The 26776-nt window shown below is 40.8% G+C and overlaps 1 protein-coding gene across 1 annotated transcript in view; it reads right to left on the minus strand.

Moving 5' to 3' along the window:
- Window positions 1-26776, minus strand: part of UBTD2 (ubiquitin domain containing 2) — a 61173-nt gene that overhangs the window by 14069 nt on the left and 20328 nt on the right. Inside the window, exon 2 of the mRNA XM_042790293.1 lies at window positions 16617-16853. Within this exon, the coding sequence (XP_042646227.1) occupies window positions 16617-16853 (237 nt within the window). The remainder of the gene's footprint in view (window positions 1-16616; window positions 16854-26776) is intronic.

Below are 26776 nucleotides of genomic sequence, written 5' to 3' on the forward strand. Positions count from 1 at the left end.
TGTCTAGACAGGCTTCTTAGATAATGTTGGGTTTTTTTTTTTTTTTTTTTTTTTTTTTTTAAAATCTGCTTGGTAAAAGAGCTTCTCTGTATACCCTCTTCATATATACTTGATGTTCTCCATTATCCATCATCTTAAAGTGGGTGGGGGGATTTGGAGGGAAAAAAAAAAAAAAAGCACAACATCACAATCACCTGAGCCTGTATCATATCCCTCTCTGGACAGCTAACCTGGCAATTTTTAAAGTGACCAGGTTATTTGTCCAGTGTGAGGATCCACAGAAGATGAACCCAGATTTGCAGTTGCAACTGCCTTTGTTACCACTGAATTTTTAACTAATCTGTTGTTCCGGTAAACCCAGAGTGAATACCTAAACACTCAGCATCCAAAACCCTACAAGTAACATGGTTAAAATGGAAAACCAAATGGGATGTTAACAGTAGCATTTTATACATTTGATATTTTACTACTTCTTGCCAACCACAAGGACTTAAGCAGCTTTTGCTTTCTTTGGAGGTCTACACTTTTAGAAATATCGTTCTGATGCAGAAGTCATGGATGTTAACTATGATGTTGCAGAAAGGCCCCCAGAAAATACACCGTACTGGCTCTTGAAATACAAATGCTTTATTCTTTCACAAAACAGGAGAAGAGGAGATGCCATTTGGACTCCAGGTCTATTAATCCTAAACTAGACCCCTACATTTACAAAGACTGCATCATTCTATGAAAAGCAACATGCTTTGTGAGTAATGTTTTCAGTGTGCAGAGAAAAAATTCTTTGTCCATTACAGTAGAACTTTTTACATAATAACCATATACAAAACATCACTATTCAGTCTCACTTTCCTAATATGACAAACTACTTTGCTATTTCCAGTCACTTCTGGAAAACAAAGTAACTGCTATTTGCATTTTATCTTAAGAGGATTTTCCTTTAGCTAAGATCAGGAAACTAGTGATGAGCACCATGAAGCATGACATCATCCAACAAATACACCAGAGACTGCTGTACCCCTCTCCAAATAAGACAAAAGGCAAAGATAATGAGATTAGTCTCAAGCAAAGGTAAAGTTAAGTACAATCCACTTGTCCTTAACTGCTTGTTCTGCCTTGAACTGACTCTTGCAGCCATGTCAAGAAAAAGCACATCCTTCTCAGATGCAGAAGGCATGGTCTGACTATGCTAAGTCCTGCCCTACGCCAGGAGGTTCAAGTAGCAACTACTGACTGAAATACTTTGAGCTGCTCCATCTCCATTGCATGACCAGTACCAGTGCGCTTAACCTTAGAACAATCCCCTGACTGCCACAGTGCCCTTTCTGAGCAGCAAAATCATACCTGAGACTTAGTTTAATCTGAACTAGAAGTGGATATGGGTGGAAACTCAACTTGAGATGGCACATACAGCTTCTGCTAACACAGCAGCATTGGCAACCCCTTAGACCAAACACAAAAGCAAAAGCTGGCTTTTATGTAGTGTGGAGAAGTCCCACACCAGGTTGCATAGAGAGAAGGATGTGGAATGCTCCTACTTGCTATGACTGAACAACAAACCTCCCCTCAACCTATCTATATGCAACAGGGGAGAGAAAGTAAGCGCAGAATGACCTAGACAAAAGTTTGCTCTGATCATTTTTCTCTTACTGATACCAAACTTCCCTGTATCCCTGTGTTGACATTCAAAGACCTGTTAATGAACATGGAAGTCATTGATTTGCATGCTCAGTCTCCAAGGATAACCAGCAAAAGGCTCCAGGGAGGTCAAGCAAACTGATGCAATTGCACATTAATGCCTACCTACCTCCTAAAATAAAACTACAACACAAAGCTGTTTAAAACAGTGGGGGAAGAGGGGAGTACAGAACGTTGGAGGAAAGATGTGAAGCAACTGAAGCCTGCAGTGTTGCTTTATCCCACGTAGTGCACTCTCCACCTCTAGGACACTGTTTCTTCAGAGCTACCTTATTTATAATAGAAAAAATGTACTGATTAAGCATAAATGTAGAAGATTGCATGTTAGTCGGAACTGCAGCACACCCTAAACATGCATCTAGCTGAGGCTTTGGGGATCTGCACAGATTCTGAGAGCCCAGACGGGTTAAAAATTCAAGGCCTTGCTGCAGCTACGACCTTCTACAAAAAACTTCCTTGATCACTATGGAACAAGTAAAGGCAGCTCTGAGATCTCATTTTTTCTGTATAATGACTAATAGTCATAATGTGTATGGAAATACACACTTATTTTGTTGCAAGTTCTCTTTGCAGTAACACTACAAAAAAACCATCGCTTACTCCGTACTAGGCTCTGTGTTAGGCTCAGACGTGTATCAGCAAAAAAGCAAAGCCCGCTCTGCTTCTCAGTGATAACTGTCAGCAAAAAGCAAATATCAGCTCTAGGTCTATACAAACTCAGCCTCTTTCAAGTTATGATTTAGAAGTCCCTTATTTTTTTAAACTTTTCAAGCTATGCTATCGCAGGGCATGTCAGCGTTAAGGAAAATAATAAATTTCTTAGAAATCAGTATTTTTCCCTTTACTGGCAAATCTGGATTTCACCATATGAAGCTGGTGTCTGTCACATGCTTTCATCAGGCTCCAATGCACCTTTATCAGCCTGCTAAGTGCTGAAGATATTCAGGGGTTTTCCTCTCCATTTCCAGAGGTGAATCCGTTCTGTAACACACTCACTGAAGCCCAGTAATGACTTGAAGCTACCATCCCAAGGCATTTATTGAAAGAGGTTGTGGAAGATTTAAAGTATTAAAATACCACCTTTTGGCCCACTACCAGGCTAGCAAGTACTGCCTAGGCTCTCTGTAATACACCCCAGGCAGGACTTGCCCCAGCCATTAACTGTCCCTAAAAAGTTGCACTACGGAGAAGCCTTCTTCTGTGACTCACATGCTTCTGAGCATAACTATCTTGCCTTGGACTTGAAGAAAAGTTACCATCTTCCTATTATTTAAATACCCAAAGCCAAAACAGAGAAGGATGACAAATGTCATAGCTGCTATCAACTGGAGATGGTGGAGGAGCAGGATGCATCCATGGGCAAGGAGCAAACGAGACACCCAAGGTCTGGCTGAGCCCCTCGTTTACTGAACTGAGGCACTTTGAAGGAACCCAATTCCCTCAGGAACACCAATTTTAGGGCAAAATGCTCTGTGTCAATTACAGAAGCAAGCAACACCACCTCTAAAGATCACCTTTTCACACAGAAGACAGCACCTAGGGCGCTCTTATTGGTTTACATGGAAATTTTCAATGAGGAATACATTTTAAACATTTCATATTTCTTTTTCTCATTTTACTAGCAGACAGCAAGGCAGATGAAGCCGATATCCAGCTTTACTGCTGTAAGCAGCCAATGATAGAGTAAATGTCCACTCCTGTGAAGTAGCTAATAAACTAGACATCATGTCCTGGCCACTATCAGATACCAGACAAGTATTATTCACTTAAAACAGACATACTGCTGTCTAGAAGATCGGCAACATCCAGATGAACAAGCAGTCTTCAGCTTCTTAGATGAAGAATTTGAGATGTTGTTCTGTCATGTGTCCAGGTTTATTTTGAGCATTTAATGGCCATCACATAGAGTCAGTCTTGGTTTGTTTTTTGTTTTGTTTTTTTTTTTTTTTTCCTTTTAAAAGGAGTTAGTTGCACTTTCCTGGTCACACATTAATGGTTTGAAAAAAAAAAAAAAAAAAAAAAAAGCAGTTCTTAAAACAGTGTTGTACAGTCTTCCTCACTGCACCAAAAAAGACAAATTGAAGCCAAAGACAGGAAGCAGACAGGCATATGCTACCAGGGGAAGAGAATTGAGACTAATCCAAGCAATTATGTTGACGAAGCTCCTCAAAATACCTTTCAAAAAACAAGAACAGAAGTTAAAAATATTTAAGGAAAACAACTGTAGGATGTAGCCTAAATAAATGGGTTTTTATAAGGGTTGATAGTTCCTAACCTGCATTTAGATATATAAATATTTCAGCCAGCACCAACTGCTTTACATCCTGATTTGATTCAGCTCTCCATTTGAAGAAAACATGGAAATCCAGTGTCCCTCAGAAAGGATGCTGTGCATCTATTTTAAAAATATTAATCACAGCAGAAATGATGAAAAGCATCATTTTAATTGTAGCTCTGAACTGAAGAGGCTTTTGAGAAAACAGACTCTGTTTCAAGGTTAGGAGGAGTCCGATGAAGCACAACAACAGAACGTGTCCTTCACTAGCACCGACACATTGCCCTTGGGACAGCAGAGAGAGCTTGTACCATTCCTACGGAAAACACCCGACGTGAGCCAGCAGCTGCAGAATCACACACATCCCAGTGCCTCAAGCACTAATGAGGGCTAAAAGGGGCTAAGGAAATTAAAGCCATTCCCAAATATGGGTGGGTCTTCTTGCCATCTTCCACAGTAGCCCTTTGCTTTAAAGCAGCACAAGGTGCATTTTACATTGTGAATATATGTATTTAACTCCTCAGTGTCCGGGTACTGGCCCAAGCACGTTAGCTTTAAGCAAACAGGACGAAAGAGTAAGAGAGCCCACATAATGATCTGGAATTTTCAAGAGGATGGAAAACAAAATTAAAATAACAGAAAGGGGTGCACCATTAGAATAAAAGCATATTCAGTAGTGATATGCCAACCCAATTCCAACAATTATCTTTAATTGCCTCATTGATTAGCTATTGTCATTTCCCCTCATTCTCCACTTACAAACCTCTGTGCTCAGCTTTCCACCACATGCTATGCACAGCGGTTGCAATGCAGAAAGAACACGAATATTGGCCAAACATTAGCCTGGCTGTTATTTGCTTCCTTGAGAACAAGAGAAACACCAACCCTGTGGAGCACTGCCTGGTAGGTGCTGCAGGCACAGCCTTCTCACATGCAATCCTACAATTACAAAAGAATGTATTGGCATTTCTTTAATTTTCAGCCAGGGGATCTCTTGAACAGCTCACTTGTAAAGGAAGCATTTAGCATTTCTCTAATGAAAAATGCCATACAATACACACCGTTTAATTCAGCCACAAGTTGCATAGTGACAGCCTTGTGATGGATGATACTCCAAGAATCTCTACCTCTCACTTCTAACCACATCCCAGTGGAGCACAGTCCTCCCATGATGCAGGAGCTATACCCCAGCGCTCCTCAGAAACCTAGGATCACACCCAGCCCAGGGGATGGAAAAGAATAACCCATTTAATGGTGCTGTTAAGAACCACTTTGTTACATGGTTGATGAGGGTTCCTCTGCAGTGCATGGCTCTCTAAAATCACCACTGGTTTACATCCTTCTCTTTCTAAAATGCATGCAAGCCAGTGGACCTGAAAGTAGAGGCCCTTCATAAATGGTCCCTTCCCACCACTTCTGAGGCTGCAGATGCACAGATGTTTTTATGAGCAGTGAAAGGACTCTGGCAGTTGTCCGACTTGCAGCTCCTGCTTGTTCCTGCTGTTGCAATACCCATCAGTCACCCTGCTGTAGGTGCTTGCATCTATCTTATAAACTGGACAGGGAAACTGTTGAATGTCAAAAGCAACCCAACATTGTGGCAAAGGACATTTCAAACCTAGAGATGTTCACTGACCCTGCTCAGCATCCTGCAGCCCCATGAAGAGATGTGGAGGGGGAACAAGGAGGTTGTGCGAAGGGAAGCAGGCAATCTCCTCATCTTGTTCCGCTACTTAAAGCATTCAGGGTCCACAGCACTGGTGAGTACTGGGAAGCCAACTCTACCAAATTGGGAATACACATTCTGCTTTCTTCAGAGCTGTGCCTCATGCCTGAAAGAAACGCTGAGCACACCCACGCACTCCGAAGTCACTAGTTCTCAGCATTTTCCCTGCTAGGACACACACTCTCCCCTCCAAAGTGTCAACAGCTCTAAAGAAGGGACTTGGCAAATCAGGAGTCCCATCCCGCTGTACTACATTGCCTCCCTGCTCCCTTGCATCCCTCCTCCGACTCAAGCAAAAACAATCCAAGGAATTATATCAAATGAAAGAAATCAGCAACAGCCAGCTTTGCCATTTAGGAAAGCTTTTATACCACTTCACATAAGAACAAGGGTTTCTCTTCCTCGGTTTATTTTGTGCTTTACAGGCACCTTCACAGTTACACTCCGCTATCCATGACTCCTTTTAGAGAAAAAACTGGAGCAAAGATAGGACAAAACATAGCTGAAGAGCAAAAATAACCAGCTGTGAGACTCTAAGTCTATGTGGAATGGGGTTATTTGCATTTACTCCCTGCCTTCTCTCCTCTAGAAGGCTTTCAAAGGGGAAATATGGAAAGTACTCAGGAGCATAAGCATTCACAACTCCACTTAAACATAAAAATCAAATCAAAGTTTTCTACAGAGCTTTCAGCTCCCAGCTCTGAAGTGGTTAATATGAAAGAAGGTGTTTCTTCTGCACTATAGTCTATAAATTAATGCTGCAAACTTGCCCTTTTTCAGAGTGGAGGTAAACAAGTTGATTGCTTTAAGCATCCAGGAATTGAAATAACATGCTGTATTTTCAGCTGAGAAGAGGTGTTTTCTCACTCGTATTTATAAATTGAGTATCTCCTCCTTGAAGTTCCAGTTTAAAGAGGAAAAAATGCAGCTAAAGCTGCCAATTGTGCAACAGTCATGTGATGAGGCTTTATGGACTTGGACTTGACAGCACTGTTAAACCAAATGGCAACAGAAAATGGTAAAAGAGAATGAGAAACAAGGCTTTAGAAAATAGTTAAGCATTTTGCAGTTTGCATCTACATGTTGAATCCTCAGTTCCTTTTCCAAAGGGCAATAAAAGTTGAAGTAATTGGTATAATAATTGGCTTTTATATTTTTAAATTTCACATGGCTCAAAAGCAAAAATGAAACAATTCTCTTCCTTTTACCAGACAACTTGCTAGACCTTCAAATATCTGGTCAGTCTTCAACTGCAACAACTACAGGGCAAAGGGACCTTTCTTGATTTGAGTGTAACATTTTTAAGAACTTTGCCCATGCAGCAGGGAAGCAGAGCATCTGCCCTTTCCCAGTGCTATGTGCACATGTGCCTCCCTGGAAAAAGTAATTTCCCAAGAGCAATAAGCCATCTTTCCAGGCCTGTTGGCTCAACAATGGACAGAGAAAATGCTGAGAACCACAGAGGCAAGAGACGGCAGAGGAGGAAGAGCTGCAACCCTGCTGCCTGCCTCCGAGCAGCCTCCGGGAAGTGGCTTGGAACAGGTTGCATTCAATGTCCGAGCAGGGAGCACACAGCCTGGAGGCCACTGGTTGACGATCCCTAATTTAGATGAAGACTTCTAACAAAAAAAAAAAAGCAATTACTGTGCCTGAGCAGAAGTGAAACAGTCAGAGCATTTCAGAGATCTCTCATCAGCAGGAGGTACTTTCTGTGGTCAGAAAGAGCAGAAGAGGCATACACGAAGATGCTCCATAAAATGGATTTTGAAGATGAGTTGGTCTCCCCCATTGCTTTCAGGAGCCCGGAGCAGATGTCCATCCAGCAGTTGTATGGTAGCATTTCTTTTCACATTTGTTGTGTCCTTGCGCTGTGTCCATGCTTCAGAGCGGCGCGATGATGAGACTGCAACATCCAGAGTGGCCAAAACTTGAGAGAGGCATCACCAAAACTGGGACCGCAGCTCTCACCTGGGCAGGGAAGCCTTTTCCAGAGTATCTATCAGTGCTGTGCACACATGGAGGCAGGAAGACATTATAACAGTCTGGATGCAGTCTTCTAGAAGCTAGACTCAATGTATTTGCTAACCATTTTAGCAAAGATAAACCTACAGAGGGAACTTGACATCAACAACTTTTAAAAATAGACACTGATGTGTAGAAGAAAAACCAAAATACAAGCACTCTCCTCACACACACTCGTGCCTTCAGCGCTAAAAACAGCTAGCCTGGCTCCTTGCAAGACACCAGCAATTTTGGGGTTTTAATCCCTTACTTTTGTTATTTTTTTAACTGAAATAAAAACAAAACAGAAAAACTTCCGCTCAAACTAAGAACCGCTTTCTGCTGAGCAGAGGTTAGTAAAAAAGCAAAACAAAAAAAACCACCAACGCCCCCCCCAACTAAAAGCAAAAAGCAAAAACTAGTAGCCCCAATTGTAAATTTTATTATATTCACTACAAAAAGATTTTTAGTTTCCTTAATTTATACAGCCTGCATGCTCATCTCAGTACTACTGCTGATCATATTGACAGATATGCTTTGATAGTCAGACCTCTCAAAGCTTTCATAACTCTGCTGAAATCTAAAATTAGACAGCCACAGTCACCAAAAAAACATTCCCTATCCTTTTAAAGAGACATCAGAGAAACCTGATGCAGCATTTTGTATCTACATACAAAAACACGTTGTTCTACAATGTTTCATGTGTGTAGACAATGTAATACATTACAGAAAAAATATTTTGTCAATGTCAATTAAAAGGTCTTTTCAGACAAATGAGCTATGGAGAAAGCAATTCCTGCAGCCCACTAGCAAAGGCTAAGCAATAGATACAGTAGCTTGCAGGCAAGGGTGGGAGAAAAAAACACAAGGATCTTGTGGCTTAACAGGCAGCAGTTCACAAAAGCAGATTCAATTTAAAATGCTAAGGGTGCCACAGCAAAATTTACTGTACAAATTCTTTCAGCCACAGATTCATCAATGCAACAGTTAAGTCCAAGATAGCCACTGTACAAAAAGCACTGCAAGAATGACAGAGTACCACTTTTGGAGCTACTTACTTTAAGGGAAACATACATTAAATGATCAGTGTTAAACATCTACTGTATAATTTTGTTGTAGATATTTCTGAATTATTGTACTAATTTAGAGACTAGCTCCTGAGAGCCTGTTGACTATCTTCCACTCATTCCTTTCCCATCTACGTCTGACAGCTCACTTTTAGCAATTACTGTTTTGGGAGCCTGGAAAATCTGTGTGAGATGAATACACAGGGCCCGTTGCAGAAAGCTCATTTACAGTAGCATCTCACCACCACCATTCACATGCAGCACTTCTTGGATGTTAATAAAGATCAGGCATGTGACATGAGGAGCCTTAACATTCACAAAGGAGAAAGGTTTGGCAGATATTCCCATTTAATAGGTGAAATTGCCACAGCAGATGTATTTCCTAAAAGGTGATGCACAAAGCCTGCAACAGAATAAAATTCCTACCTAATCATTCAAATTAGAGACCATGCTTCAACCTGACCTAGAAAAAGTAAGTCAAATTTCACTCTTGGGTGGTATAAAAGAACCCCTCCTCTGATATAGGATCTGGCTTTAATACAAACCAGTTTATACACCTGTGATATATAATACCTATAATTGAATTACTACAAAGTGGCACAGCCACTAATGGCTGAGACAGCCTTAAAAGGACTGCTGATATTTGGGTGCTAACTTCCCCTCTCCAGGACAGAGAACTGCCTGGTTCCTTTTCAATAAAAGCACTGAATGTTATTTTCATCCTTAGTTACTGTTTCTACAAAAATAAGCTACCATGATCACTCCTCCCTCCCCTCACTCAAGTCATATGCAACCTCGGGTGGTCTTGTGCAAAGGAGGGTCTGTACACCCTTCTCTCTCCTTTTAAGCAAGGATGAGGCTGGTTGGAATGACCAACCTACATCAATGGCATATACTGCTCAGCTTTCCCATCATTGTGCTCCTCAGCCCCACAAGGAAGAAAATGGTATTTTGCTTACGGTCTGTCTCTACCATCAGTACAGACTGTGTTGACCATCCAGTCTCAAACACTGGGAACTACTGCTTTAGGCAAATCCTGTATTTCTTGTACCAGCATGATCTTGCTATATAAACTTTTCATAATACTGCAGAAAAGAGGTTAGAGCAAGGCAAAACCTGTCATCCTGAAACTTCCTCAAACATCAGAATAATCTTAATAAAGTTGGAAACAAGGAAATACCATCCAGTGAACAAAGTTAATAGAACACCATCCTAATAAAGGCTACACATGAACAGTCAGTCCATCAGCAGCAATAAGGCACACTGATATCCACCACCACCAACGTGCCTGTCCGACATGGCTTTATGCCTGAGTACAGGCACAGCTTGCTTTTCCAAAAAAGCTTCAATAATTCTTCTGATTTACTTCAAGACCAATAAGAGAAGGTAAAACACCAGCTGCAGCAGGGAGCAGAAGTTTTCCAATGATTTACCTAAGCAGTATAAAAACCTCCTTGAGACTTCTTGCACAATGAATACAATCGACACTAAAAGCAACACTGACAACTTGCCAAACACACCTGTGCTATGGGCTGCGCTCTCATTTACCCAAAATCATACTGTTTCATCAGCTTTAGCTATCACACTCTCTCTCCCCTCCACCTTGCACTCCCAAGGTATGAGCAACAGCACGAAATCCTTCATTTACACACAAAAATGGAGTTTTCAACATAGCAGAGGGGAAATGTCTTTATCAAATACAACCAGTAAGTGCTCACATAGTACTGGCTAAGTACTAAAAAAACCCACCCAACCCTGACCAGTAAGGAGTACCTTCATCCTGGTGGTCTCTGGAACCACAGAGCTGTACCAAGACGGAGCTGAGCACTGAAGGATGGCAGGTACACGAAGTGATGCACCGTGCCCTCTCAACAGCAACAGCCTCCGACACCCCCGCGCACGCAGCGGGGCGCAGGGCTGCCAGCACCACCATTAAAAGCTGCTCTTTAGTGCAGGGAAATATCAGACCCGAAGGCAGCAAGTATCACAGTAGAATGAAAAGTTACAACTCAGTAGGGAAAAAAGAGTTTTGCTGCAATTAGGAATTTGTGTTTGGACTGAGGTGGGGTAAGCAGCAGAGGCGAAGCATGCTTTCCTCTATAGCACTGCTGTTGACTTTGGGGTTTTTTGGTTTGGTGGTGGTTGTTTGGGTTTTGTTGGGGTTTTGTTGTTGCTTATTTGTTGTTGTTTTGTTGTTGTTTTTTTTTTTTCTTTTTAAATTATTATTTAATTATTTGTTTCTTTTGTTTTGTTTTGTTTTTATGGTTTTCTGTTGAATATTTCACCCAAAGGGGAAGAAAACACTCTATTCATGGCAAGAACACTTCAGTAATTTTACCTACTTTTCTCCAGCATTTAAGTTAAATACTCACATCCCCACTTTTCATGATCTCAGGCGTTACACACAGTAAATGTGACAGTTCTGCTTGCACACAAAGAACCAGCGCTGCAAGACTACTCACTGAAAAAGCATGCTGCGAGCTACAGGAACTGTATTTTAAGGAACAGAGAAGTTGACTGCTTCCAAGCACAAAGCCACTGCTTAACACAGAAGCCCTTTTATAATTCAAACAGCATTAAAGGAGTTAAATGCAATATCCTGGTAACTATGCCACAACGGATTAAGTGTCCATCCTGAAATTTAAAAACTCCACTTAACCCCAGACAGATTCCAATTAATATTAACTACTTTCAGGACAAGTTCAGCTCAACACTAACATTTGGTGCAGACCTTAATAAAATACTACACACTCCAACACTTCCTTTTTGATAGCTGAGAAGTATGTAAAACTGTTCTTCATTAAATTTAAATGGACTCATTAATAAAATATTGAGGATGTGCTACTTTAAGACATCAGAAAAAGAAAAAAAGTATAAATTGGTGATAATGTTATTTCTATTTTTAAATACATCCCACAGAGGCACCCAAGATAGACGAGAAGTGCTAAGCCCATCCCACAGGCTTGCTTATTTATTTAATACTTCTTATGTGCTATTTTTAACCGCAGAAGACAGCAAAAGGCATCCATTAGAAAAATTACATTGGTTAGCCTCTTCCTCACAGAGGTTAGACAAGCGAGATGCTGAATGCAATGTTAAGAAGAGATGTGTTTTTTCCTCCCTTTCCTATAGGTTTCTGGAATAAAAAAGCAATTTTATTTTTGCAGCATCAGCTAGGCCAGAATCTGTATCTGCAAATCTCTGACAGTCCTTACTCACTCCCCAGCCCCCTCTTCCCATTTCTCCACTTCCCGCAAGGCTTAATTTTCTAAGTAATACACATTTTGAATGCATACACAACATGCTTTATCATACAGGGACAGTTAAAATGTAGATGTATGGGTTTGGGTTTTTTAAGCCTCAGTTGTGCACATAGAAAATAAATGGGAGGAAATACCTGAGTCTCATAGCATTGCACCACTTTGCAGAAGATCTCTTCCTTCAGGAAGGAAAAAAATAGTTTAAAATTTTCAATTTTTTCAATAGTTAAAAGAATTTATCTTAGTTGATGTTGGTTTTCCTTAGGAATCAAGATTCTTTGGAAAGCTAAGAAATCGAAGGAAAAATGTCCCATCCTTATCTGTCCCATCAGAAATACAAAGTTTTCATGTACAAAAAATGCCAGAGCTAGTGTCAAATTATTTACTCAGGAAAAAAAAAAAATCTTGACTTGATTTCTACATGTCATCTTCCTAGATGGTTGCTTTCTTTGGGGAAATAGTGTTTTAATGCACAGCCTGAGCAGTAAATTTTCCTTCTTCCTCCCATTTGAAGAAACAAAGCCTAAACCCAAGAAGGCACTCCAGCACTCCTGAGCAGTTACTACCAGGGTTTCTGGTGGACCAGAAGACAAAACTGCATGTAGACATTTAGATGTTATTTCAGGAGGCTCTTTAAGCATTTTGATTTTCATCCTAACTTTGCTACAGAAAACAGCCTGAACTGGATGTGTATTTCCTGCCTCTGCAGGTAAACAGCTACAGACAATAAAAAGGGTACAAAGATGAATTTCAGAGGTGACACAGGTCCCCTGGTATGCTCCAGGTCCCTGTGCAGAGCCCAGGGCAGAGCGGGAGGACAGCCCACCCCATGTGGGGCATGGCACTGCTCAGCAGTTACACGGGCAAATCTAGGCAATGGTGTAAGTCAGGTAAGCACGGGACTGGATAGTTGATGCATATGCAGCAGCTGAATTTCTTAACAGCTATTTTCCCTTCTTTTTAAATTTTGCACAAAGCAAGTTTTTTGTAAACAAAAACATGGAGGTTTCTGGTGTCACTTGGAACAAGGACAGTTTGTTTGTTCTACCTGCCTGGAGATAAGCTCAGTTTGCTGAGAACAGGCATTACTGAGCCCATAAATGGAAGGCTTTTATTCATAATCTATTCATACATGGCCCTAACAATACTTGAATTTCTAAAAGTAGCAGCTTTCTCCATAGCACAAAGGTCACATTGCACCGAAAACTGCGCAAGCAGCTGATGCACAAGAGAAGTGTCACCAGCAGAAAGCTGAATAAAAAGTAACACAATTTTGTGGGTACAAAAATCACTACTAAACTCAAGAACCTGGATAAATATTCAAAATATTCTCTGTATTTGGAATCCAGCCTTAGGCCAGGCCTGGCTTGGGCAACAGAGCCTCTGATACAAGTTTGATTCCTGACTTATTTCTAAAATATCCTGAATATTTTGCATGTGGACCTTAGAAAGCAAACTACGGTTTGCCAGTAGTAGGCAAGACCCCAAGCAAATTGTCTGCTGAAAAGCCAAATTTAAAAGTTCACATACTTCTTCCCTCTTAAGTATTACATTCAATGACATTAAAAGGCTAATTTCCAGTGCACGGCATCCATCCTACATTCCTCAGGCTGCCCAAAGAGTTATTTGCTCCATTTCAGATTTTTGCTTGCAACCAGAAACTGCTGGAACTTATAGCCTGAAACACGCTTATAAAGTCTAAGCTTAATAAGCAGTTATTCAAGAAACTAAGAAACACTATTTTCAAAATTTGGGAGTGTTGAACTATACATCACACATCCTCCTCTCTTCTCATATGCGAGGAACATGGACACACAAACAACTCCATCTCAGAACCCAAAGACAGACTTATAACTTCTAAACAGGCTTAAACTTTCCCATTTGAATAAAATCCTCCTCCACAATTACAAGTTGTTATGCCACTCTAACGAGAGGAAGCAGAGACCTAACATGTCAAACAGCTTCTTTGCATGACTTGATGACATATATTTAACGTTTCCCCTGGAAGTGCTGTTCATATGTACACTTGTATAACATTTAAATTGAATACATAATCTAATACCATCAAAATAGCCCAATACTGGGGCCTTGTCAAATTCCATGACCACATGATACAAATAAGATCCCTCTCATTAAAAAAGCATGCTTGTGATTTAAATTTTTATTTACTAAAAGAATTATGTTCTATCAGTCTTCTGTATATGGTCACAAGCAGACTCAGACCCTTACTGCAGAGAGTTAACATTCACACACTAAGACTAAGCTGAAGTCTTCAGGCTAAGCTGAAGTCTGATCTGGAGAGCAACTCACATAAGCAGTAAGAGACCACAGTGAAAGGTAATCTATATTTGTTAAACCTGTCCCATATATAACACTGAGTTTTCCTGACCTCTACTATTTTTACTTTGACAACTAAGTACAACAATGCAGTGAGTACCTTAGGTCTGCAAATACTCAATTTCTGAGATGTCAACTATTTCCATTTATCTGAATGGTGACTTAAAATGACCAAGATAAACTTGTTATCTATTTTGCCAGACCCTTCTCACCTATGCAATTCCCTCCAGCTCACAAGATGCCTAAACTCCCAGCTTCTTCTGAGACATTTTCAGCAACGTAGATGTTTTAGAAGAACAAAAAACCCAATTCAGGGGACTACTGTGTTGTTTTCTGGACAAAGAATAAATATTATATGCTATTTAAAATACAGTAATACAGTATATATAAAATCAAGAAGCCTTGTAGGTAATTTGGGATTTCCAGATTCTAACCAGTTTTATGAACTAGTGAAAGGAAAGAAACATAGTATGACAAACACAGGCAGAAAAAGGTCTTCTCATACCAGTTCCACGCTAGACAACTTGACTCCTTCCTCTTTCTTTTGAAAGCCACATTGGCTTATAGCAGGGAAATTATTTTTCCCTCTCCATTGGATATGGCCTAGGATGTATATGGACTTCCAGCAGGTCTGTGAAAGAAGAGACCTGAGATCTCCTTGGCATTGGCAGGTTCTGGAAATAAGTGACAATTTCTTCTTTAAAACTGCAGCTACTCCAGAAACCATTTCCGTATGCATAACCGTCCTTGACAAAAGCTCCCTCATTATCAGTCAAACTAGTGAAACACAAACCTCCTTGAAAACAAACAACAATCTGGAGGACCACAATAGACTGGCCATGAATTATGGAAAAGCCAGGTTGTGTTGCAGCTGGAAGTTTCCGCCTCTCAGCAACATTTCAGAGATCCTGACTGCTCAACAGGAATGGGGAAAACATGTTAAGCTAAAATTACTAGTAATGGTTCACACTTTAGTATAGGAAAAGACAGACAGATCCCCAAATCTACCCCTTCCAAAGTAAACCTGTGATCAAGAGCAACTTAAGGAAACTGAGGTCCTAAACACCACCAATAAAAGAGGAAAAAAAAAAAAAAAAGGCAATATGATAGTCAATCTCATGAAGATTAGTTACCCTGGAAAGCAAGGTACATGATCTTCCAAATCATCCTTTTTCTCTTCCCAGCAGACCCTAGTCAGCACATATACAATGTGTTTCATATGTTCCAGGAACAAGTTCATTATTTAGTACAAGCCTCTACATGCCTCTTCTGGAAAAGACGACACTAAGCAGAGCCTAAACAAAACACAGGCCTACTTCAGTTTAGTGCTTTTTGTTATGGGTTGGTGGGTGACTTTTTTTTTTTTAATGTGGGTTGGGTTTTTTGTTGTTTGGGGGTTTTTTATTTTTTTTTTGTGTGTTTTATTTGTTGTTTTTTTGTTTGTTTTTGTTTTTTGCCTTTTTGTTTGGTTGGTTTTGTTTTGTTTTTGTGAGGGTTTTTGTTTGTTTTTAATTTCATCCCAATTGTTTCAGGTTACTGAAGCTTCCATTCAATTATTTTATATATATATATTTTTTTTTTCTTTTAAATATGGAACTTGAACTGTATTTCTATTGGGAATAAAGGGAAGTAATTAATTTCAGAAGGGTAGAGTGAGGAAGAACAGAGCTTGAAAAGAAACAGAATTCAGAACAACAGGGTGAAGGGAAAAGCACCTGAAATAAGTGCTTACGGTTTATCTCATACAAGATCTTACAGCAGATTGCCAGCACCAATATTTTGGGAAAAGTATTCATACTCTTCAGAAAAGGAACTTTAAAAAAAAAAACACATCAGTTCAGGTGCCAAAGAAACCTGTAAGATTGGGGGGGGGGGGGGGGGGGGGGAGCAGAATCTAAGGGAGGCTGGAAAAATCCTTGAGAAAATTGTGCCTTTGAGCATCCAGGTGTTTCAAGAGATTACAGAAAGTCACAAGTGTTGCCTAGGGAGATCAGACACTTAAACTGCATTACACCATGTACCAGATCATACATTCAAATTTAGGTAACTACAGAAAGGTAGCTTTTCTTGGTCTCTCTACATACTAACGTGATTTTGCTTTGAAACACCAAATAGGAAGATGTGCATGATGAAAAACAGGTATTTTAAACTACTGCATACATGTCTAAATTGATTTTCAGGTTAAAATCACATCATATTTGCCTTAACCTACTGTTACACTTCTCATAGGCCACATCCACCTTAGGTGAACCTACCATGTGGTAGTGTTATGTTTGCACCATCAATGATTGCTTGTGCCAGTTCGTGATCATTGCTCTCGAAAGCATGTGCAGCAGCCTTGAGGGCGTCCCAAATCTCCTTGCGACCTTCGAAAGCTGGTGCTGTGTCCCAAAACTCATCTCTCTTACTGCGCAACTGTCCATCAGTCATGGGGTAATCACTTTTCCATTTCGGTTTCTCTTTTTTCAAGGGTTGATTACGACCAAGAGCAACTGTGGAGGAGAAAGAGGAAGGGAAATTAAAAAAAAAGGTAACAGCACAAAATTACTGAAGTGCCCTTTGGTTATTCTGTTTAGGATCTATGGAGCTAAAGTTTACTTTTGGGCAATCCTGATATCTCTTTTTCCATCTCCTCTGAGGCATCAACTCCCTTCCCCTGTGCTCCAAGTTGGCTTTACCTCTTAGAAAAATTGAGGGGCTACCTCCTGCTTGCTGATTTCACTTGCACCCCTGAGCACACCACAACTTCTCCCCAAGATCTCCGGTAACTCCTCACCCCTCTTGCCTGTGCCACGTGTGCCTGGCTGGGAGACTCACACCCAACACAAGCATCTTCCAAAGGCTGTAGCAGCGGTACGACAAGACACCCATTATCCCAACACCAGGGTGCAGTGAGACCACACCGCATCTGGATCTCTGCTCTATGCTGCTATCAACTCTGTCTACTCAACAAACGTGATATTCTGTTAATACAAGAGTTTTAAGAGGCTAAGTTCGGATTTGGGGTTGGTTTTTTTTTTTTTTTTTGCATCATCTCCTTTTAAACAGTTTTAATTCAAAGTATATGTAGAAAGGCAAGTAAGATGCACAAAAGCTAGAACTATCAGAGACAGAAATCCCTAAAGAATAATCCAGGAATCCATCAAGCTTTAAAAAATGGTTACCTCATTCACAATGAACATGAAAGCATTTGTTTCATTTTAACTACAGCTATTTTTGTATAATAGCCAGTTAAGATAATCACATAGGTATAATGCTGGTGGATTAAAACTACCTGCTCACTTTAAATTGCAGCACTGCTAAGACCATGCTAAACCCTTCCCTTCCCTTTGTGTAAGGGGTTATTTCAACTTCTGTTGAAAGGAAAAGCAAAAAGAAAAGAGCAAAATTCAGTGCACACTAGAAAGAATTTCTCCCTGCAAGAGTTGAAACCCCATTTCCTTCAGCCCACTCCTGGCAGTAAGAAACTTGCTGCAATGGGACCCTGTGAGGAAGAGAGCAGTGACAAACCACAAAAACAGTTCTCACCATGGCTCAATACCGCAAAACCTTGAATACATCGTTTAAATGTCTCCAGAGGAAATGAAGTGTCCTTCAACAGTTAAACTAAATTTAAGTGTGTTTGCAGCTGAAAATAGGAAGCCCCTCCATAGGACATGTCATAAAAACTGGGTGATGGAGTACTGAAGGCTCTTGAAAGACAGGTAAGCTACACAAGACTGAAGTCAATTAAGGATCCTGCCACATACGATGCTGGAGAGGCATCCCCTCCTACGCTCTCCATGAAGAGCCCTTGCCTCCCCAAGTAAGCAGAGGAACCCCAGCTGCCATCAGGCCAGGGAAGCATGAAGAAATGCAGTCTGTCATCCCACGTCGACATTACCAAGGCTCAGATACCTCTTACAAGAACGAAACACCACAGCTGCTGCGATATCAAAGCCCGTGGAGCAAAGCTGCTGCTTATCAAGTGCTCCTGGCTAGTCCGCAAGGATGGGAGAGAACCAGGACAAACACAAGGGTTTACATTAGTATTCTGTATACCATATACATCTGTAGAGATAATACGAAACACTTCCTTTCTCCAGACCCTCTTATTTTTTTGGCAGAAAGTTGAAAATAGCTGATAAAAAAACCTCGTATCACTCTTCAATCTTACTGCAGTGTTCAGTTTTCAATGGAGGAATAGTGTAATGTCTAAATATTCTTCACAGTTCTTAGTCTAGACTTACACTGTATCTCTACAGTTAACTACAAATCACATTTATGGCAAAGAGTATGTGTGGGTGTGAGGAACATGACTAAGTGTCAATATAGCAGAAATACTCATTTCAGGTAAGCTGTAACATTTTGCAAAAATAGTATTTAATTCAAATATTCCCTCTCCTTCTTTGATTTTTTTCTGTCACAGATGCACTCAGCTGTTTTCAAAACAGCACTCAACACCAAACGTTGGGCCTCAGGGTTGACCATCAGTGCCTGGTGTTGCAGCAGGCATTTTCAACTTCACACAGGCTTTAAGGAGACCAAAACATATACACGAGGTTACACCTCACGCCTTTATACAATCTGACTTTATATGATCAAAGAACCACCTACTTCAATTCATAACTCAGAATGACATTCATACTTAAGAAGCTGAGACTTAAGTCATTGAAAATAGAATATTTAAAAGAACTCCTGATGGTAAGGTGACACTGCCAACTATGTGAAGGAATGAGCCTTCTTCAGATTAAAAAAAACAGAGGGCATATTTGCATGGAAACAAAGTCAGATCATAATTAAAAGTAGCAAATGACAATTGCATGGCACACATGCAATGACTCCAGCTGTTATTTTGTATCCCATGCAGAAACTAACAATAATAAACTTCTGAATCCTTTCAAGTGACCACAAACATTTATTGCTTTTTGTTTCCATGGGATTGCTTCCATGAGATTGCTTCCATTTGCTTTTCAAAGAAGTGCTGACCATTTAACAGATTTCAGAACAGCAAACCCAAGTGTTTACAAAACACCAAGTTTCCTGGCAAAGCCCAGCCATTACTAGTCCAAGTCTCAGCTGAGCACACGCAAGCTGGGAGCCGATGATGGTCCAGCCTAGAACAATGGTGAGGGAGGCAGCCCAGACAAGATGGACTGCGTGCATTAAGCAGTATATTATGAAACTGTAAAACCATATGTGGTAAAACACTTAAACAAGGAATTGTTTCCTTATTACAGCTTAGCAGTCAGAGCATGAAAATTTCTGACAGACAGACTGAACAGGACACTAAGAAATTCAGGTCAGCGGGCATCTTTTCTACCATTCTACTTCGGCTAACATCTGTTTGACTGTACATTCAATGAATGCTAATATATCCCAAAGGGCTCTCTCCTTCTCCCCAAATATTAATTATGAAAGCAGGTTAAAGGCACTTCCCGCAGTCCTCGAGCACGGTGGAGTTTCCTGCACACAGCTCTGCCTGCCCATTATCCAGCACCATTGCAGAAATGGCAACAGGCCATTTCTCTCCCCTGCTTCTCCCTTTGCCCAAGACAGCATCCAAATATATTGCTTTTCACTAGGCAAGAATAGCAGGGGAGAGACTAAAGAGATAGGGATCCTAAGAGTCTTAAATAACTTCTCCCTGGAGATACAATCCTTCCTGCACAGACAGCAGTGATGATAAACCCAGCGATAAATTCTTTTTTTCAAGTTGGAAAGAAGGATGATGGAAGAAAGTGACTCTACAAATGCCTCTAAAGCCAAATGCACTCTAACAAGTCATCCATCCCAGTACTAAGCCTTTAAACACAACTTGGTTTCACAAACCAGTATTTACAAAGGTCTTTAGCATGTTTACCATTTATTAGAAGTGCTTCAAGAATCCTCTAAAAGCTTTATGCCCCCATGAAGAAATCCTAATCTCTCTAGCTGTGTGGATAGATGGAGCAGAAGGGATACAAGAAACTTAACACATGTAAAAATGTGTGGAAAGGCCCCAATCTCTCACTCTTCACCTCATGTTTTTGTCACTAGAGAAAAACAATACTACATGAATTTCTACAGTCAAAGTTTTGAACCACATCAAAAGACTTTTCCTTTTCTGTAATAAGGCTGATAAAGATTGGTCAAAATAGGCAATGAAACAAACATCGGCAGTCTGAAACAGTTTGTCAGATATTTACAATATCGATTTTATATTCCTCACTTTGGAAGTAAACTAGACCTTAAAAGAAAACGTTGACTTCAATTAAGACCATGCACATCAGAGGCACAACCAGCTTGCAAGATCCACGTTACTTTTTCATCTTGCATCATTTAAACATAAGAAATTATTAATATCCAGCTTAAAAAACATGAATAGTTTTATATATGCTAAAAAGGCATGTTCTCTCTGAAGCAATACTGAAAGTTGCCCATCTCAATTGATGGCAATGGTTGATATTTTTGACAAGAGATTTATTCAGAATGAAATCTGAAGACCATTACTAATCTACTTTTCAAAAAGGAAAAGATCGGCACATTAGTGACACTTCAAAATAATTTAGGCTGTTCTTGCCACAGTAACTCACATATATTCAGGTGGTGCCAGGCATCCCAAAGAAGGCTAAAGAAGTTGCTTACAACCTCCAGGACCTTGCTGAAGAGCAGCCTTTCTCAGTGAGGAGCAACTATATAGGCCATTATGTGGCCTTACAAAGGATTTTCCTAGGCTGGTCAGAAGGGTTACTGGGAAGAGATTACAGACAGTCTTTATCCTCCTGGATCCTGGACCTGTTCTAGCCAGAGTGCTGCCTTAAAAATGTCTCCTGCACCATTTCTCTTCCCCTCTGGTCCATACTGCACCTACTACTTTCATGGTATGCAGAGCACAAACTCCAAACATCGTTTTTATGACTTGCTGAGGTCCATTCAGGTTAATGGCAGCAGAAGAAATAGCTAAGAAGGTAAGAAGTCCTGACAATTACTAGCTGCATAATGAACTTCCTAGGGGTCAGCATGCTTAAGAGAAGAAACCCAAACCTATTTAGTTAGGCACTTGAGGATACAGTGCAAGGCTGGAGCAGGAGAAGGGATCACAACGATGTGCAGTGGGCTGGAGAAGCCGGTGAGGAGCGAGGCGAGTCTCATCTGAACTCAGCACTCACCCACCCAGCACATCTGCCACGCAGGTGTCCCTACACATGTGAAATCCAAGCACTGCTCAAGCCCCCTTCCCTAGTCAAGTGTCCTTTATTAGACTGCTTAATACCTTACCTTTAAGTGACCTAAAACCAGTGGCAGACAAGCAGCTGGCTGTTTCTGTCCTGTCAGTAGGATTTAGCAGCCTATAATGTGTTTTCCCTTCACAAGGAGGGGAACACCCCAGGATCCTCAAGAGTAACTACAACTCTCTGCCCCACCACTAACCTTAGCTTGGGGCAAACTGCAGGGTCTTATTTTTCAAAAGGAAAGATGCATTTTTCCAATCCTTGCAGGCTGTTTTATAACCTGAATTATGAAGGTTTGTCTCCCTTCTCTACAGTTTCCCATCAAAGCAATCGAGTCAGTAATGTTATCTACACTACTTTTGAGTAAGCTTATGCAGATAAATCCAGATATTTAAATCAGTTTCTTAACAGAATGTCAAAAAATGTCTGTGTAGAACATTTTTTTTTTTTTAAAACAGCTGTTGTGTTTGTTATGTCGCTATCACTGTGGATCACAGTATTGCTGCCTCCTCCAAAGCCAACCAGATGAGTAGGAGCAGCTGGTAACGGAAGAGTCTCATACTAAAAGCCAATAACCAGCTAAAGCATTCATAATTCTGAGTTTATACACCAATGAACTGTAGCACTCGATAATCAAATTGGATAATATTTCTCCCCCAAAGGGCATACTGTCAAATCAAATAATGTAAAAGCAACGGCTGAATGAGACATCAGACAGCTTATATCCTCTGGAGACAGGTGGACCTATGCTTCAATCGTGAATTAGATTTTCCTCCTTCCCAGTTACTGACCATGCAGGTAACACTGTAGGAGAAGCCACAGGATTTAGTCCCATTACAGCCCTGAGTTAACTCCAGCAATGGAGCTTTAAAACGTAAGCATTGGGGAAAATGTCTCCTTTGCTGTCAGTCAGCTTTTCATGAGCTTTTCCCTCCCATCCCGTTTCTTCAAGTATCTTTCACCTATTTTTTAAAATAATGTCAGCAATAAAATTTTGCACGTTAAGTTCATGCAAGTGCTCCACAGTGAATTTATTCCTCTTCCTTTGAAACAGAAGCATATGTTGCTTGTAGCATTAGTCTTTTGCTGCTCTTGTAAGAGGCAGGAGAAACTGTTCCAATTTGGCCAAAGTGTGTGTTAGAAAAGTCTCCGTGCACATACAACCCACCCTGGGCATGGAGAGCCCAGCAATGCAGTTCCCAGAAGGAGACATTCAGACTGGACATGATCCATTTTAGGACTGGAGGCCCAGAGCTGTTGATCTCCATTCACCCACCAGCAGCTGTGTGTTGGAGCTGCAAGAACAGGGCCTTTCTGTGCTTCCACATCTCTGCAGAAGTGTATGAAGAATGACACACAACAAGAAACAAGCACTGGGGAAGGCTGGTATGGAGGGACCCCCAACCCGTGGAGCACATGTTAAGAGCAGATACAAGTGGGTGTTAAAAGATAACATCAAAGTGTTGAAATTACACTACCAGTGCCATTAAAATGTTGAAATACCAGTATCAGGAGAATCTGGCAACATCTACTCATACTTTCATTGTTTTTTTCTTCTTTGTTTTGTTTAGGAAAATATCTAAAGATGAAGACAACTGTTTAAGTGCTGAGAGATGAAAAAGATTTTGAATGAACTGTGAGGAACAGAGCAGAACCTCTCAGCAGAAGTGCTGTAGGAAGGACAGAAAATCACCAAAACAGTCTATCTGAATGGGAAAGATGAGACAGCTGTTCAGAAATGGATCTCAGCGGAAAAGATGGGATTTGATGACTGTCAAGCTCCACAGGAGAAGGACAGAAATGGTAACTCATCAAGGAAACACCACAGACCAAGACTTGCAGAAGCTGAGGCCAGCCAGGTGAATGTGGCACACAGTTACTCTTTGGTCTGCTTAAACTGTAGACGTGCACAGCTTCAACAGGGGAAGCAATATCCTCCCAGGGATATGCAATTTGAGAAACAGCAATGGGTAATTACTTGAAGACAGCCAGGTGAAGCTAACTAAATATTGTACAAATTGAATTAATGATCAAAAATATTTTCTTTACAAAACTGCTTCCCAGTTGAGTGTCAGTTGCTAACGAAGTATTTTTCTAAGACAAATGAAATGCAAAGTAACAGTTTATTGCCCATAAAGTTTCTTTCAGTAATAGTCCCAACAGTTTCTCTCCCACAATTGGTGAGCAGTACTGTACTTTATTGAATGAGACTCATTTAAAATCTATTATGCTCCCATTTCCTCATAAGTTATCTCATAATTTGGCATCAATATCTAAAAACAGTTCATCCTAATAATTTTCTTTGCATCATTCTCTAGTGTAATCCTTTCAGTAGTTGAATTGCAATGTTTGGAAGAAGAGTCAGTACAAAGGAGAGGTGCAGGAAAAGTTAAACCTGGAAGGGGGCAAGGAGAAACATACTGCATCTAGGTAGTAGACAATTTGAATTACATTAAGTAGCATAGGCTTACACAATTTAAATTACATTAAGAAGCACAGGCTTACACAATAATGGGAAAATGGCAGAATCTTATCTGTTTATTGCTAGTTTTCAGCATTTTTATTTCTTAAGAAGGTTACATTCTTACAAGGCAAGAACACTATTTTGGAAAGGAAGTGTCCCCGGCCAGTAGTAAAAGACTTTCAGCTTTACAAATTAAATATTTCACTGAACAATTAAAATTCAAACAAGGAAATGAAGGAGCCCCAAGATTTCATATGAAAACTAAAGGAAATATCTATTAGTATGGTCCTGAGAGTATTCAGAGCACTGTAACATTTCTGGGGACCCAGTGGGACTGAGAAAGACAGGAGTTTTCCAAATGCTGTATGTACAGAGATAGAAATAGATAGATAAAGACGGTGCTTGAAATTAAGTTAAGTTTTAGGCTTTTTCATGAAGGGCAACTGGGGAGAGTGAAACGAGCACTACAAGAAAAACTACATTTCCTGATAGATTTTCAATTTATGTCTTTAAACAGATGTGTAACAAAACACCAGGCTACAGACTCAAACCCATGGTGTAAGTGTGTAGGCAAACCAGTTAATTTTGAGCCAGACAAGAAGTAAACTTGCGGTGTGAAGCTTTTTAGAGCAGCAAACCTAGCAAAGAAGAATCTGCACACAAGAAGTAAACCAACCAACCAGCCCCAAGGCTATTTCCCCTTTCTCCTATCTGAAATGGGGTGAAGGAAAAAAGAAAAAAAAAAAAAATCAGATGGAGAAGGGGAAGAATCAGCTGTGGACAACAAACTCATCACCACCCCTCAAAGTCAGGCTCACACTCCTGTATGAGCCACCTTCCAGAGGTGACATGTGCTGGTGCTAAATGATGTATGCAGTCCCTCTGGGGAAAGGGGGTGCCATCCATCACTCGTGCCACCCCTGTGCTCAAAGCCAACCAGGCAAACAGCGCTGTGTCCTCCAGATGCTGCTCACCTGTGCTGGCACTGGGGATGTCACAAGGCATTGCCCAAAGCAGGAGCAGGGAATGCACCTTTCCTGTTTCTCCAGGTGTCTCCAACTCTTACTCAACACCTTCCTCCAAAAGGAGTTAATTGCACAGAAGGAACTGCAATGAATAAAATGCAAGTTACACTGATAATCACAGGCAGCTTTGGACAAGTCATATGTGCACAATGCTTTCCTGCCTCTCTGTACACACAAGGCACTGAATCTTCACTGAGTAAATCCAGAGGCTTCACAGCATGGGATATAAAACACATGAGAGGATGAGGGCTTATGAATGTGCTGGACAAAAACAAAAATTTATTCTAATTACCATCTATTACACTGTATTTTCCATTTGTCCCACTATTTTCAAACAGGAACTGCAGAAGAAATCAAAAGAGCTTGGTATTTCCAGGCAGTTCATCACTCATCACCCCTCACATTTCAAAGAACACAGCAGTATTGCAGTGTGAAATAAAAGCTTCAGACTTTTGAGATCTGCTGCCTGACGGTACACGAGATCCAAACATCCCACCTCATCCCAACATACACAGGATCTGTTCAGATTACCAACAGCCTTGGTATGTGCTTTGCGCTGGGACGTGCTGTGATAACGTAGGTGGCCTCTCACAGAAATTTAAATTTTATCAGTGTATTTTGTCTAATGAGGTGCAGTCATTACAGCTGAGAGCCAGTTGGCAGGCAAGAGGTGAACTTCAGCCTTCCGTTCGTGCATGCAGGCTTTACGAGGACAAGTCCTTCACTCCCAGAGCTGCAAGAGCAGGAAGGCAAACCCGGATGGTTACAAAAGCTCTGGATAAGAGGTGTCAGATAGAGCAATAATGCAAACAATGCTACTGTGAAGTTCTCTACGGTTATTTGCCTCAACATTTCAAACAGTATTTTTCAAAGGAAATTTTTTGCACTGGTCTGCCACCAACAGCTCAGCACTATTTCGTATCATTAAGTCTATGGCTTTATTATTAGTTTACAAAAGCTTTGTGGTTACCCTGGAGCCCAGCCTGCCCACCCAGCTTCCCGCTGGAAGCACAAGCAGAATATTTCTTGATCATCTCAATTAAACTCATGATGCAACACCTCCTGATACATAAGAATGTCTAAGGGGGTGAACACCTTTGTGTAGTCCCCACCTCAAATCCTCAGTGCCTCGGTCAAGGGGTGACCTCAGATGAAGCAGGAACACTGCCAGGCAGGGCAGAGGCCAGCTGATGCCCATCGCTGTCTATCACACCCCATCAGAGGAATCTGGGAGCCACAAATTGTGCTCCTGCAGCCAGCAGGAAGAACAGCAGTGCCTATACTGGCTGCTCAGCCTTAGCTTCAGCCTCACAGCAAAGCTCTAGTAGTGCTATGGTGGAACAGCTTCAAGGGACAGACATTATCAATGCAATTACCAGTCAGCACTGTTTACACTAGAATTTAAACTGCTCTCATCTCTGATAGATGTATGTTTTCAGCTGGATGCAGAACAGGATAAAGATTTACCCGTTCCCCAATCACGGCATGCAAGCACCAAGACCTTTAATCAGTACCATCTACAGTGCACAGCTAGACTATCTTTTGGAAATCCATGACAAGAACCATTAAGGAAGCTGTCAGCAACATAAAAAATATTCTATTTGAGATAGACTGCATAAAGTACATGCTTCTTTCAACTTCTGCAAAGCACAGTTTAAGTTAAAACTCAATTGCATCCTCTCACATCAGTGGCATCAACACTGCCTCTCACATGCAGAATAAATTAAGTGCGG

Source organism: Tyto alba, unplaced genomic scaffold, assembly GCF_018691265.1.
Source record: "Tyto alba isolate M040663 unplaced genomic scaffold, T.alba_DEE_v4.0 Super-Scaffold_17, whole genome shotgun sequence".
In the NCBI taxonomy this organism is placed as follows: Eukaryota; Metazoa; Chordata; class Aves; order Strigiformes; family Tytonidae; genus Tyto; species Tyto alba.